General features: G+C 32.6%; 1 protein-coding gene across 4 annotated transcripts; it reads left to right on the forward strand.

The window, feature by feature from the left end:
* Positions 1–1037: 1037 nt before the first annotated feature.
* Positions 1038–16140, forward strand: LOC110991977. 4 transcript variants are annotated; one of them, XM_045634474.1, is made up of 14 exons: positions 1038–1163; positions 1252–1365; positions 1512–1646; positions 9263–9447; positions 9922–10097; positions 10648–10848; positions 11347–11503; positions 11897–12066; positions 12348–12559; positions 13173–13339; positions 14481–14591; positions 14822–14940; positions 15619–15762; positions 15936–16140. In XM_045634474.1, exons 3-14 carry the CDS (start codon positions 1547–1549, stop codon positions 16033–16035), a joined length of 1842 nt encoding a protein of 613 aa, XP_045490430.1. In that variant the 5' UTR covers positions 1038–1163; positions 1252–1365; positions 1512–1546; the 3' UTR covers positions 16036–16140. The 4 variants fall into 4 exon arrangements, with proteins under 4 accessions (XP_045490430.1, XP_022113278.2, XP_045490429.1 ...); XM_022257586.2 differs by having other exon boundaries at positions 1252–1287; XM_045634473.1 differs by having other exon boundaries at positions 1039–1163; positions 1252–1646.
* Positions 16141–16271: the final 131 nt, after the last annotated feature.

Raw genomic sequence — 16271 nt, forward strand, 5'->3', positions numbered from 1 at the left:
TTTGGCTAAATCCCTGACTATATTGTCGTTGGAGGTATAAATTAATTTGAGATGGAGAAATCATAATAAAATTAATTCTAATTTTAAAATATCTTGGTTTAATAAATAATAGGGCAATAGACATGAATCATAACTGCCTAATAGGGGCTGGACCGCTGGGGCCCATACTCAGTGACGCCAACTCCTACAAAATGTAATAATAATTTCAAGAACCCTGCTTTGTCGTAAAGACACAAACTTTAACACGTTAATAATCATTTTATTTCTCAATACAAATAGGTATATTATAATGTATAGTTCGATTAAAACCAGTCTCCGATGAAATCAAACTATGCGTGTCGTTCGCTCGATCTGAAAGATCTAAATCAATACTGCCATTGACAAAAAGATCTGGTTCGTTCGACCCGTGCAATCAAACGATTGATCCAATTTCAAAGCAAACAAACAAATATAAATTATTTAAATCATTTTATTGATAAATCAATAGCTCTGTAATTACTTAAAAAAAGATAAACTTTCGTAATTAATTACATAAAATAGCTTATAAAACTGAAGTAGAATCAAACTGAAAGAATAAAATAGATTCTAGCTCCAATCATATTCGAATTCGATTGTCTTAGGCATAAATTTGAAATACGGCATCGTCGGCTCGCGCTTGGTTCGTTCGTTCATCTTTTCTCTCATAGCTCACATTTCCTCGGATCGCTACTACGCGCCGCGACCTCATGCCTCAATCATTTTCAACGAAGTGACACATTCGTTAGCGAGGATTTGAAGATCTGGTTCTTTTGAGTCGTTCAATCGCGAACGACACATACATACCTCGGATCGCTACGGCGCGTCGGGACCTCATGGCTCATTGAGCGACGGATTCATTTTCACACATCAAGGCGGATTACATTACCTATCGCAAGACTTAATTAATATTTGTTTATTGGCACAGAAGACCTCAAGGCAAATTAATAATATACATGCAGTGTTTTAAAAACTTGATACCTACACATTTTTTTTCTGATCTGTGCCATCATATTACTGAATAAAGCCCATACAAACTTTTAACTTTAAACCAGTTTCAAGAAAAAGGAAGAGAAACTAGACGTGAGAAAATATACACAAACATATGAAAAGGAAAGCCGAATATTCTTTCTGAATTGCAATTCATGGTACAGACTACAGTTTCCGGATCGTGTTTCCGAGTTTTAATTGTGACACAATCGACCATAACTTCATTCATGAATTCTTATTTCACAGACACAGAGTGGTAGAGGAGACTAGGAGCAAATCGGAGTTGGGTATTCGATTTATTTTTGAAGTTCGAACTTCGAAGTCGAACTAGTCTGCTTTCGCTTAGCTAACAACTAACAAGTAAATCTGAAATCAACTTATTATCATATTATGTGCCAACTGCTAACTACCGTGTGGCCTGTTTGATATTTGAATTAAAAGGATAAGGAATATAAATGTCAATATTTTAACTGATTCATATAAAACATTTATTGCTATTTGTGCAGTTTAAGTTTTAAAATTGGAGTTTCGCGGCATAAATATGTCGGAGTCCAGGAAAAATCATCTCAACATCGACGGAGCTCAGGTGAAAGAAGACGATCATGTTGCATTTTACAAGCCTATTTCCGAAAATGATGAAGGTGAGCATTCGTTATTATTCTTTCAATGAAATGTAATATTTTAAACAAACTATCCCGTAGTTAATCGATTGGGCGTGGTATTTATTGGCCTTGATCGCCATACAGGTTCCACAATTTTGCTCTTTGGTTGGACTTTATCCCTTATAATCTTTAATTAGTTATTAGGTTATATTTTACTACGAAGAAAGTCCGAAGAAATTAGTAATAAGCACATCCGTTAGGTAATTATAAGTATGTATTATCAGCTGGTGTTGACGTTCATGAACAACCTTGAAAACATTGCGAGTAATGGAAGTAGTTTGCTATTTCGTAGAAAAGCGAATAACTTACTTAATAATAATTATTTCTTTAAAGACTTGTATGATTTATTAGTAAATGTCTGCTATTTGCATAATAAAGAAAACACATAGTTCTTAATAATCGCTCTATATTTGTTTAAATGGTTACTGAAACCACACTTTCTATTTTGTCGGATTATAAAGCGCTTTCATTGGATAAGCTACGCCACACGCAGCGCCATTTTGTCGATACACCGCTGAATGATGCAACGCTTACGTTGTTTGCATCGCTTTTGAGTTTTATTTTCATTTACGCAAACGTATTTCTTTCAACCTTTAGTTTTTATATTTAATAAAATATAATTCAGGATACTAATAATTAATGTGTGCAGAGAAAACGTGCAATCTGGGCAATGACGACAGTGTAATTTCAAGAAGTCCTTATTAGTATTTCAGGACTTGAAGAATTAAATACTATATACCTATAAATTGATTCAATTGATGCTGAGACACGCTGAACATTTTTGAAAAATTTTTGTGGTTAAAGATTTTATTTTCACTTGTATTCATTGAGTATGTTCAGTTTGAGAGCACATTAATGCAGCTTAATGATTCGGATGTAATGGAGACTCCAGATGATCCAGATGATCACTGGGATAGAGAGAGCATTGTTGGGATGTTAACCCTATATTTGCAAAATATAGAAAGATTTAGGAACCCCAAGATAAGAAAAAAGAATGTGTGGATTGAAATTGGTAATGCGGTGGGCAAAGCTGCAGACAGTTGTGATAAGAAGTTTAGAAATTTGAAACAGACATATGTAAGACTATTGCGAAAAAGGAATAAAAATGGAATGACGGCTTTTAAATGGCCATACTTTGACTTATTTGAAGAAATTTATAATATTGATGGAGAATATCAACCTGAAATACAACAAAAACTTAGAGATGGGACAAGCGAGAGACTTGTTAAAGTTCTTAGAAATATTGGTTCAACAAATAAATATGACGATCTAGAAAATGGTGAACCTTCTGTAACTAATGATGAAGTAAAACGTAAATTATTAAGAAAAAGAAATGCAGAGTTTAGAAAAGTAACTCTAGAATTGAGAGATAGACAACGGACTGTTGAACAAAAGTTAGATAGGTTAATTAATATTGTGGAGGAATCAAACAGTATACAAAAGGAACGAAATAGATTGTTCGAAGAGTTTTTGGAAAAGTTAAACCAAAATCAATAAAGAATTAATATAATGATTAAGATTGTATAAAGTGACTATGAAAATATAATGTAATGAAATTTAATTAATAGTTGGTTTATGTATAAAAAATCTAATAAAATAAAAATATTATTTTGTATATAAAACTTTTAATTCTGAAATAATATTGCTTCCTAAAATAGAGTCTGTTAATTGTTTAGGAACAACACATACATAAAAACCCTATTAAATCATAATAAATTAATATATATTGAGCAATGGTTGCCTACTGGCTCCAGCATGCGACTCTCATGCCTGAGGTCGTCGGTTAGATCCCCGGCTTTGCAAAAATGGACTTTCTATGTGCGCATTTAACATTTGCTCGGACGGTGAAGGAAAACACCGTGATTACACCGACATGTCTTAGACCCAACCCACAAAGTCGACGACGTGTGTCAGACACTAGAGGCTGATCACCTACTTGCATTACATTTCAAAATTGATCATGAAACAGCTTCAGAAATCTGAGGACAAGACCTAAAGAGGTTTTAGTGCCACTGATTTATTTATTTATATATTATTATCCTTCTGCTTCATTTTGTCAGTTCTTGGCTCTGGATTCATGAAATGGTAGAAGGAAAGAATAAATTAATAATATAATTTTTTTAAACTTTATTTGACTGTTAATCCCAGCTCTTCACCAATATTTAGCTTACCGGGAATTTTGGTTACTTGACCACTATTTTTATATCTAAATTAACTGGACATAGACCGGATATATACATATGGTATCAGACAAAAACTAAGTATTACGTTCTTCACAATCTGTTTTAATGTGGAAAAAGAATAACACTTTGGAGATGTAGTAGTCAACATTCACTATATATGATTATACACATATATATGTAAAATGATTTTTTTATGATTTCATTAGCTTATTAAAAAATTATTCTGTTAATCTGTGCTTCGGGAATGAGAGGCGTAAATTATAGAAATACTGTAGGTACTGTTCTAACTTTATGAAAGGCCAGTGAAAGAGTACAAGTGCCCTCGCGTATTTCGCGTGTTAATTTCTTATTGAACTGACGTCTCGTGAACCTCTGTAGACTAATTTGTAAGTACAATGACTTTATTATTTTAAGATTTACAATATCTCGATTTTTGATTTTACAGATGCGTTTTCAAATTCTAAAATGATTGAGAATAAGACGTGACTTTACACCTCTAATATAATTAAATATTTTACATCTCAAAATGCTCTGTTTTTATTAATTGCTACGGCAATAATTTTTTGATATTGAATTAACAAAAATTTATGATTTCTATATATATGTATTTGCTCATAGCGAATAATTTTATATACATTGTAAATATTATTGAGAGAGATAGAATGACGGCTTTTTTCTGCTAAAAATACTAAATCGATGTAGAAGTAGGATAGTACAGTGAAGTTAGTGCATTGTGCAGGTTCGGTCCTCGAAGTTCTAACGGTACTCAAGCTATTATAGGATCGTAGATGTTCATCACGAAGTCTAATATTCCACTTGACAAGATTAAATTTTAGTGACCTATACTAGACGTTTGAGTTATCTCCAAGTCGAATGAGTTTTTTTAAAATTTGTTTTCTCTAATACTGAAGAAATTTATCATTTTAATTTATTATTAACGTGGATTAAATAAAAATGTCGACAATTTATGTTATTTATTATTCAATAAGATTCCAACTAAAACATAACGAGTCGCGTTAAAACGAGAAGAACTGAAATAATGATTCAAGTAAAAACTAAGTGTTTAATTCGACTTCAAATTTGTATTGTAGGATTTTTATACTGGATTTGAATGAAAACTTGCTTGGATAAAAATTATTTAATAAAATAAAGAGAAAATTTAACTATGTTACATATAATTACATATATTTAAGCGTTACTTGTAACAAAGAAACTTAAATGTAAACGACAAAAGTGCAAATCAAGTATAATTGATATGACGTATTACTGCTACTGAGTAGACAAAAAAACCAATTCTGTACTGTCTGCAAATTTTATTTATCGTTGAAATGCAGTTTGTGAGTTCTTTAAACAGCATTGTTGCCGCCCCGCAGGGCTCCATAAAAACACGTAAAGAAATCAGCATTCCTGAGCCTTCCTCGAATTTGCACAGAACCCGTCCAAGCACTTGTGGGCTTACAAGTTGACTGAAACTTCTTTTTTATACAATTGAGATAATTTTTGGTTTGTCTTAATAAAAACTCTTTATTTGCAAACCTAGTAATTACTACTTTGCATTTGTAATTCGTGTTGTCTAATAATGGCTCCGACTGATTTGGCTGACATGGCGAGAGGTGAAATTTCACTATTGGGTCGAAGACGCATGTCAATTACAAAAGCATTCCATTACTCCTAAAATTCCTCCTTTTAATAATTCTCTCTTACCACAGATTAACGTAATTTGGCAGAAAAAGACCTTGTAAATCCTTCCAATTAGATTACTTTAGTTTTTATGAAAGTTATAGTTTAAGTTTCTTAGTTATTTAATAGTTTTGAATTTCATAAATACATCTTTAGATTTTAGATTAAACAAATATTGTTTCAATACTCTATCTAAAGTGTTTCTTTACGCCTTTGCAGAACGACGCAATATTTAATATCAGAACTCATTAAATGATTGTGTACTTGGCAACGTTAAGACGGGTATTTCAATATCCATATGTTTACACATTTACATTTTCAAACAATGTAATTATATCGGATCACATACGTCAAGTCCTTTATTAATTTGTGTTAATTTTGGCTGTTGTATTGTTTTTTTATCTCTTTGTTGTAAAAGTGAACATTACAATATATAAATATCGCTATCTATATCGTTTTTAGGTTGCTGCAGTGCTAAATTCCTTTATTCGGAAACACGTCATTGTCATTAGTTCAAAAACAGTCATAATTTGAATGTCTAGTGTGAAAAAAAAATTTTTTACGTAGTAAGTAAAAAAATATTTGCATAACTTACTTTTAAATAAACATTAATGTGGAATTACATTTTTATGGAAAAAAAGAAGTGCCACGTCGGACAGACTAGTTTTTAACAAATTTAAAGAGATTTCATTAGTAAACATATACGTAGTATTATGTAAAATTGTTAAATTTTTTAGTAATTTCCTGCTTGTAGTAGTTTATATACATATATATATAATAACAAACAAAATTTGTTCCATCTCTGGCTATATGATGTATTCCATCTCTAGCCAGAGATGTAATACATCATACCTTTTTATTACAAAAAGGTTCAAAGATTACAAAAGGGAACAAATAAACAAAAAGTATTCAATACATTTAACTAAGTGGTACCTAATTTGGCTGTGTTGTATGATGGTGTAAAAGTGAGGGTATGTAAGTTATGGTGTGTGTTCATGATGCTGGTGATTTTGCGCTATGGATATTCTTAATACACTTTTTAACCACATTCCGCGATAGCCTAAACAAGTCGAGGCTAAAATAGTGGGCGTTGTGTGTCTGGGCTGCGCGATACGAAACTGAGTTTATTGCATAGTTAGTGTTGATGTGAGGAACATGAAACAAACCGCGATTTTTTAGCCAACCTTATAGTTAGTATTCTTGGAATTACAATATTATTTATACCGCTTTGAAATAACGTTGGATTGGTGCGGCTTGAGTAATGTTTTAACTTCTTCAGTATACACCAGCATAGAAACATATTATTATAGAAAGTTGTGAAATGTGAGTGCACTGCACAAACACAAACTGCACTAATAGTGGTACGTTAACTGATAATTTCTGTGTCAATTTAAATTGCATCGAGACTACTTGTCTCAGGGTTGCCTCATCTTAGCATATTTAAATTAGTAAAATACTTATACCATAGTATTAAATATTAGCACTAAGATACTCCTCTCAAGACCACGTGAGCTTTGTTAGGTAAAACCTCGACTAAAAAAAAATCTGTTCTGAGGACGCCTAATTAACTATGATCCTATCTCTTGCGGAAATATAGTTTAATATGGAACGTGGCGATTATGTTTTGAAATATATGCCTTAAAGATTGCTTTCTTATATATAATATATAAGGATATATCCAGGGTTTATTTCTGCAATTTTTCAATTGCAATATTTCTTTATTGGTATTTTTGATCCTATAATATCGAGAAAATAAATGTATTCGATGATTCTTTGTATATATAATTGATATGTTTTATATTCTAAGGAATTTATAATTAAGTTTGTTACGGAAGAGCTGGAAACCCTGACACAGGTATTTTTTTTATATAAAAGGGTTTCCGAATCTTACATATTGTAATGCATATGTACCTAAAATTAATAAACACATTTTTTTATGTGTTCAAATTTATTTTGGGTATGAAGTTTTGTATTATTTGTAGTTAGCATTCTTCGATGTCGTTAGACAATCTGTGTGCTTCCGAGCGGTCATTAAGCCAGATTTTTTTGTGTACAACCGTGCTAGTCATTATATACTTATTTTTAAGCCTAATTTAGGGCTGGCAGGTAAATGAGTTTTATTTCAAAAAATTATCTCCATAACCATAAATATATATACATAGCCACTAAATACTAGCAAAAAAATTATCAAATTTTATTAGTGTATATATATTTTATCATATAACGTTTGATATCTATTTTTAATCATTATTACATGGTAATTTAACATACCAGCAATTGGGGTGTGTCATATATTTTATGGACAGGACTCTGAAACTTAAGTTAAACACTTCAAAAACTTCTAGTACATATTTAGATTTCCCCTTATGTTTTTGATACACGGGAGTCACCCTTAGGGATCAAAACACAAATTATTTGGTTTGTCGAATAAATATTAAACCGGTTTTATACAGGTTTTATTTTAAATACTATACAAACATGTAATATTTACTTCAGGATATCTTTTAAATAGTTAGTAGAAATATACATTCGAACTAAAATAAGTTTCGAAGTAATATTTATTATTTTCGAAAGAAACCTGGTACCCGTCGTGACAGCCCTGAAACATGGGCAGTTCTGAATTCCGTGATCCGTCAATGGCAGTTTTCCGTTAAACCGCTTCAAGTTCGGACGCTTATTGTGACTGCTCTAGAACCAGGCCTCCATTATATTATAGGGTTCAATTGGAACAAGGTCAGTTTAATTTGATCTCCTCACATACTCTTAAGAGTAAAGAAAGGGTTAAATTTCTGGCGTCAAAGTGAATTTGCTTTATATATAGTTTCGTCGAGTATACCTTTTTCAGTTTATAATTATCATTGATTTTCTGAATGAACTTGAAAAATTAAGTAAGTATAAATGTTTTTGTCCTTCTTTAAATTGAATTCTAAATGTTTTAAATTTATTGTCATTGGCTCCCCTGTAAAATAGTTCCTTGTAAGTAGTATGATAGTTGTATAATATAGAGAATTATTAAAGAAGTTATTGACATTTACATTAGATTATAACGGCCTAGAACAGTTTTCAATGGTTCAAACTAAATTAAATGGCATCACGACAAGCAAACAGCGTTGACTGAATGAGAAGAATGTTTAACATATAATATAATATATTGTATTATATATGGTATGTTAAACATTCGGCTTATAACGTTTTCCTTTATTTATAGAAAGAAATTTACTTCAATAAGTAATTGAAGTAAATTACTTGCTTCATAATCAGTTACTTTAATCGTAATACAGTGAGGAAATGCTGCCAGCGATAAAGGTACACTGCTACAGGGACAAAAGTTTTATTTTTTTTATTATTATTACTACGTAGGTTATGGAAATTGTATGTACTGTATTTTTGATTGTTGTAATTACTGATTAATTTGAAACTTGTACTACAAATCCCAAATCGATTTACTAAACAAAAACAAAATATCGAAGCAATGCCTTCCTATGTCTAATGTAAAAATATTACTAATAAGATTTTTTAAACAACTGGATTTTGATAAAGGTGCATGTACTGATACAAATCTGTAACGCTATGAAGGAAAACAATCAGCTATTGAAAAATACCATATAAAAAAAAATCCTTGAAGTAATCTTACTTGTGACAAGTGTAACAATGTGTACAGACTTGTTGCACAAACGGGAAGTCATGTGTTGTTCCCAAATGTGTTCATTAAGTCCTTTTATACAATTACAGACTTTCGTACATCTAAGTCGAGTCTCAAGAAGGAGAAAGGTTCAGGCGACGGGGCTGAGGAAAAGTTGCTTTCGAAGGAAGACGAAGCCAAGATTGTCACTAGAGTAGATATGGCTGACGCTAAATATGTGGTAGAAGATCATAGGAATGGCGATGCTAAGATCGAACTCGATGCTAATAAGCGGGTATGTACCACTTAGTGTTTATTGCAATTTATGTCTGTTATTTGTGGCTTTCACTATTTTTTTTAGTCTGAAAAGGACTATTTGTATTTATTCTATAAATCAGCGGACCAGATAAGTGTTTGGCTTTAGAAGGACTAGATGTCACATCTGCCGATTTTGTCAAGCACTGACATTTTTACATGTAATCAAAAGATTGGTAATTATTTTTAATAATACAAACTTAAATTAAGCTAATATAAAAATGTTAAATATTCTACAATTCAACAATTATTGCTTCTAGTAGAAAAGTATGTGTATTAGTAGATTATGATATTAAAATATCATAAATTTTATTACAATATTGAAATCTTTAATACTTAATCACAAGATTACAATGCCTTTATTGCCCTCACTGTAGTCATGCGTCCTATAAATTTGTTCGTACTTCATTGTCATTTTCGATAGTAAAAAACTGGAAATACAATTATTTTTCAGCAATTCATGGGTCTCACCAAAGAGGAGCTCATGAAATACGCGGATGATCCAATGTGGGTGCGATTGCGCTGGTTCATGTTTGTGCTGTTCTGGGCAATGTGGCTCTGTATGCTGGCAGGAGCCATCATAATCATCATACAGGCGCCCAAGTGTGCTCCACCAGCCCCCAAGAAATGGTCAGTATATACCAAAGCAAAAACATATGTTTTAAGTACTGTGATAAGTCTTACGATAATGATACAGTATTATTTAATAATTATTGCAAGAATATTGGCATTGTACCTTATAGTATGACGTACAGAAATAAGATTTCTAACAGAGATTTTCATAAAACCAATTAACTTTTGATAGATCCCTTAACTATGAAGAATTCGATGTTTCTATAATTGGCAAGAACTTTTCTTTTGGTGAGTTTGAACACTTTTATACAGTGTACAACAACCATTGATAAAATACATAGTTAGTGTATGTAGAGTTGTTCATTATAACATAGTTAATCAATAAATGTAACTAATTAAGTAACTTAGATATTTAAAATCACATTAAAACGCCACATACCACTTCTACTAGACTATAGGATTTGAACATTCCCTTCATTCGTTTAATTGAATAATAGTATAATTGCGTAAAAATAGAATATTTTTGATTAAATTATATTATAATAAATGTGTACTGTAAGTATGAGGTTATCATAAACAAAATATTTTTTTTTAATGTATCCCATAGGTTTGAGAGAGGACCCTTGGTTGATGCATCAAGCGTTGAAGACTACAGTGCCATTGACCTGCCGTTACTCACCAACGCCAAGGTAGCTGCAGTGTTTGCTCCATCATGCAAGGATACCTACTCTGTTCTAGAAGATGAAAATGTCCCATGTCTTAAACAGTTCAAGGAATTCGTCACTAAGGCCAAGGCAGCTGGTATTAAGTAAGTTTTCTGTTTAGTTACTTCAGTAATATTATATGAAATCGCTTCTGTTATTGTTCAAATTTTAAAACGAACTTGCAACCAATAGTGTACATAGATTATAATTCGAATTAACTATAATTTATTGTTCATCTCTCAATCAATTTAACGCTAGAAAGAGTTGGGATAGATGTAATTCCACCAATGGTCAGGCTTTAAAAGTTCTTGGCACAGAGGTCACAAATAGCGCTCGCCTAATTATTGAGTTATGTATTAAGTATGGCGCACAGCTGCTACCTCAGTTTACGAGTTCAAAGAGAGACCAACAGCGAATTTTCAGTGTGTCCGTCCAAGGACTTAGGAACAAAACTAATTTAAACATTAACAGAGGAAAATATAGATAATGGCCAAAAGTCTATTGTGAATCACCAAAAATCTCCTAACTGCAAGCAAAATAGGTTGCTATATCCTAATTAGCCTTTTTTAAACACACTGTTTAATCTTTAATAATCTTTACAGGGTAATTGTTGATCTGACGGCAAACTTCGTGTCAACATCGCACAAGTGGTTCCTTTTGAGCCAGAATCGTTCTGCCGAGTACAACGACTACTTCACGTGGCGCGCGAGCACCGAGTTTGACCCAAACAATAATACGGCGAAACCTCCTAACAATTGGGTAAGTTTATAGAAATTAAATTTTGCAACATATTACCTTCTCTTAGCATTTAAAGTGATAATAGCTAATAGGGAATTTATTATATAAGAGGTGTTAGTTCATTTTCAAGATACAATTTAATTTCATCTCTAAATAATAAAAGTGTATTATTAAGTTGAAAGATATTGAACACGTAGTATGTGATAGCAACCCTTGGTCTTTGCCTCAGATCTTAATAATATTAATGTTTTCTGGGTTCTTTTTCTTTAAATAAATGATATTTAAATCTACTACTACTATACTAAAATATATATTTTCGATTTTGGGACAATATGCCAGCTCCCTGAGAAAGATTTCTGCAAGTTAAGCAATGATTCAGTTTTACACAACTAAAGTATTAAAAATATGTCTTAGGTTTCCACTCTGAATGAGCCTGCATGGAGTTTGAGCCCAGTTCGTGAGGAGTTCTATCTTCACCAATATGGTGCTGATCAAGCAGATCTGAACTTCCATAACCCGGCTGTTGTGAAACAGTTTGACGCAGTCCTTAAGATATGGATGAAGGCTGGTGCTGATGGTATAAGGTGAGGGAATTATTTGAGTAATATCATGTGAATTTTTTAAAGATAATATTTGTAATGAAATTATATGTAATAACACTTTGAAATTAGAATATTTGAGAAATATATTATACACAACAATTTTTCCTTAAAAGGATAAAAAAACCATTACGGTTTTAGACCTCAGACCAACAGCATACATTTTTTATTTCAAATCTGTTATATTGGATAGTGCTTAAATCTCGTATATCCTACATATATCGTACAGTTTGTCAATAGTTTAAAATCTCCAAAAAAATTTTTAGGCTGCAAAAGGCCCGTACTCTGGTAGTAAACAACACAAACATAGAAAAGGCTATCGAGGAGCCTCGAGCTGGGCGTGGCATTGACCACGAGGCTGACTTCACTCAGTACTCGTACTACCAACACAAGTACACTGCAGATCAACCCGCACTTGACGAGCTTTTCTCTCATTGGTCGCATTTAGTGGACGCATCTTATGTTGTTCCATCAGCTGGTTTGTACATTAATTTATACAATTATATTATATATATTGGTAATGGTTTTAGACTAGTTTAAAGTTTACCAAACAGAATACAGGATAATTTTTGTTTACAGACTTAACAATAATATTACACAAAGTGTATGATGTGTGTGTGTTCAAAGCGGTTTGATCAGTGAAATTTGTGATAGTTTATTATAGGAATTAAATATGTCCAGTGTTAATAATTGTATAGTGCAATTGTGCAGTGATAAGCTGATTAAATAATAAATGTTTAGTGATGTTATTCATCATCATATTAATTTCATCTAAGGTACACATACATTTAGTATGTTATTGATGAAGGAACCCGATTCCCGGTCATTCAGTTTAGTAAAGAGTTTATTTTATTATAAATATATAGCTTATTTACGTCTGGGTTATCTGGGTTATCCACTTATAGGTAAGCCCATTTATATCGTCAAATGTATGAAAATAAATGAATTATATTATTAGTTTATTAAGGTAATTATAAGATGAGGAACTTGGAGGATGTTTCTATTTCCACTAAAAGCACATCACTTCCACCGTTGTCACGAATAAATATATTACTGAGAGATAAATATCTCAATATAATTTATGTTTACAGGCGAGTCGGTGTTCACGATAGCCGAGCAAGATCAGCCCGAATGGTTCCTATTGGAACGCAACACGACGTCTCTACGCCCGGCGTCCACTGCCCCGTTGCCCGCTAGCGACGCACACGCTGCCGTACTCGCTTTAGAGCAACGAGTCGCTAGGTGGCCTCTAGTACAGGTAACATTGTTTTAACTAACCTTTACTATATTATAAATAACTTCATTTTATATCAAGTGACTTGTCGTTTTTTATATGAAAAATATTTTGTGTGGGCGCATAGCATTTAGTTTACCATAAGATACCGTACAATAACAATTTTCAGTTGTCCGCAAAATAGTCAACAGAGACGTGCGATGTTGGTTGGGAATGCTTTGGTACCTAATTTGTAGATGAAGCAATGACGTCATTTGGTTTGTCTATTAGCTTTCGTACTGTTACCTCCGACATATTATTCATATATCGAAAAGAAAGTAGCACTAATATTACGATAGTTTCGTCATAGTAATACTGTTAATCTTTTTCTCCCATTCTCCCATTGAATGGGAGAAAAGATTGAACAACATGAAAATTACATATTATACCATATAGGAACCACACCAGGCCTACACGGTGTCGGTTTCCTTATTAAAAAATGCTACAGTCAATACATACAGTCCTTCATTGGAATATCAGAACGAATTGCACAACTAAATATCAACTTGCCTGGGTATGCAACTGTGTCAATAATTCAAGTATATGCACCGACAGAGCTGACACCAAAAGACATAAAGGATAATTTCTACGAAGACCTGGACAGGACTGGCAGATGCACACAAGGCAATCATACTGATGGGAGATTTCAATGGCCAGATTGGTAAAAGATTAACAAACGAAAATAACATACTAGGCCAATTCAGCACAGGAAAAAGAAATGATAACGGACAAAGACTAATACACCTGGCACAGGCACATAACCTTAGGATATTAAATAGTTTATATAAGAAAAACAAAAATAAAAAATGGACCTGGATTTCTCCAGACGGGAACGTGAAAAATGAGATTGATTTCATATTGTCAAATAAACCTAAATTCTTCAAGGATGGGAAAGCCTAGGGGAGGCCTATGCCAAAAGGCAAACTGATACCGAAAATTGAAATAAATCTAATGTATATTTGTATCAGGTTAATCAGTAATAAAGGCTATTTTATTTTTTTATATTTATAATACTGTTAACGAAAACTATTATTAATATTTACGTCTTTCTATACAAAACTGTTACTGTCCTGTCACGATTCTCGAATGTATTTCTTGTTTATTCATGCACTTCATTAACTTTCAGTTGAACTCACCTGAGCCGAACGTAGAGTTGGCTGCATTCAGTATGTTGATGCCAGCTGCGCCTGTCTTAACAATGGATCAACTTCAGACAACGGATAACGACACGTCATCGGTAGGAATCTGAATATTACTATATTTACGCCTTCTCACACTTAATTTGTTTTATCTTTATTATAAAAATATATAAAATGAACTGAATGAAAATTTAATGCAATTGATAATTCTGGGCAATTTTTTCGATTTTTTTTTGATATTACGAAACTAACAAGAAAAGTAAAAAATATTTTATATGGACCAATACGAACGAACGACGTTTACAAATAATTTTTTGCTACATTTCAGATATCACTGTTGTCATCGCTATCACTTCTCCGCAGTGATGCTAGCGTAGAGCATGGAATGTTCAACATTAGCGCTACGCCTACAGTCAACTCTACCGGCACCATGCTGGCTTGCACCAGGTATAAGTTGGATATTTCACATCAAACCCAGTGGTACTTCTATTTACGAGTAAGCTACGAGTCTCCGAGCGAGCGCTATTTTGCTTTGAGATCAGAGCAAGAGTAATCGCACTACTGTAACAGCTTCTTCCACCCTGGTCTGTTTGCTTTTTCCCTCGTTTTTGCAAGCAAATTGGAATAGTTCGCGTTTTATAATTTGTCCATTTACAAAACATTATCGCATTTATTTTTTTTCATAACCATGGGTCCGAAGAAGATGATATCTATCGAATTAAAGCGTGAAAACTTTGTTATTCATAAACACTTCATTAAATCAACTGAGGCGGTGTTTTGGGCACTGGAAATCATTAATGGCATTTCAATTGAATTCAACAGGGAAAATTACTTTGAGATACGACCAATGTAACGGAACGAATTAAACTCGTATGTAGAGGTACCACTGTGTAAGCGTTTTAAAATCACAAATCAGACCATAAAACAGTTTAGTGTTTTAATTTTTGTTTTGTAAACTTTCATTATAAATAATATGATCAATTCTAAGCATACATACGCATTTACAAGCCTGCGGAATTTTTGTTATTTGCCTATTGAACATTTTAACACTAAATGACAAAGCCACTATTGTACTACGATTATTTTCTTATGCTTTCTCCTTTATTTAAATAATTTTATATTCAGGTGGAAGATTGGACACACGGGCTATGTATCTCTATACAACCCTGGCGATTTGGCTCGTGCTGATCTTAGCGCGCTATCTCTGCCAGTGCTGCCACTTACACTCACCGTGCACCATCTCACTGAGAGTACCCGGTTCGCCACAAAGTACGTATTAATAATAATTTTGGAAAAGTTAGGTTTACATAGATTGGCTATTTGCCTCTGAACCTACTAAGTAACATATGCTTCCATTAAATTTAGTTAGTTCTAAGCCGATGTGTCATACAAAGCGAGTAAAGTAATTATTTACACCAAATAAAAAATTAATATATTTTCAGTTACACAAGCCACTCTGAGGTGAGGTTAGAGGATATAGTCGTCCCTGCCAGGTCTACCCTCATTCTGTCCTTCGTGCCGAGGACCAGCGTAGAAAATTAATTATATCAAACAGTTGTTATGACTTGCTTAACTCCTCATATGGAAAATTTATTTGCATTTTAAAGTGTCTGCATTAATATATGTAATAAATGATTGAGCATGAAATTGTATTTATTTTCATAAACATGCACATTTTAATTTTTTTTTTGGAAATAAATGTAGCCGTCTAATGTGAATTATTTAAATGGCTTAAGTAGTTTTTGAGTTATTTCGTGTAAACATATAAAGCGTTATAA

This window comes from Pieris rapae, chromosome 1 (genome assembly GCF_905147795.1).
Source record: "Pieris rapae chromosome 1, ilPieRapa1.1, whole genome shotgun sequence".
NCBI lineage: Eukaryota > Metazoa > Arthropoda > Insecta > Lepidoptera > Pieridae > Pieris > Pieris rapae.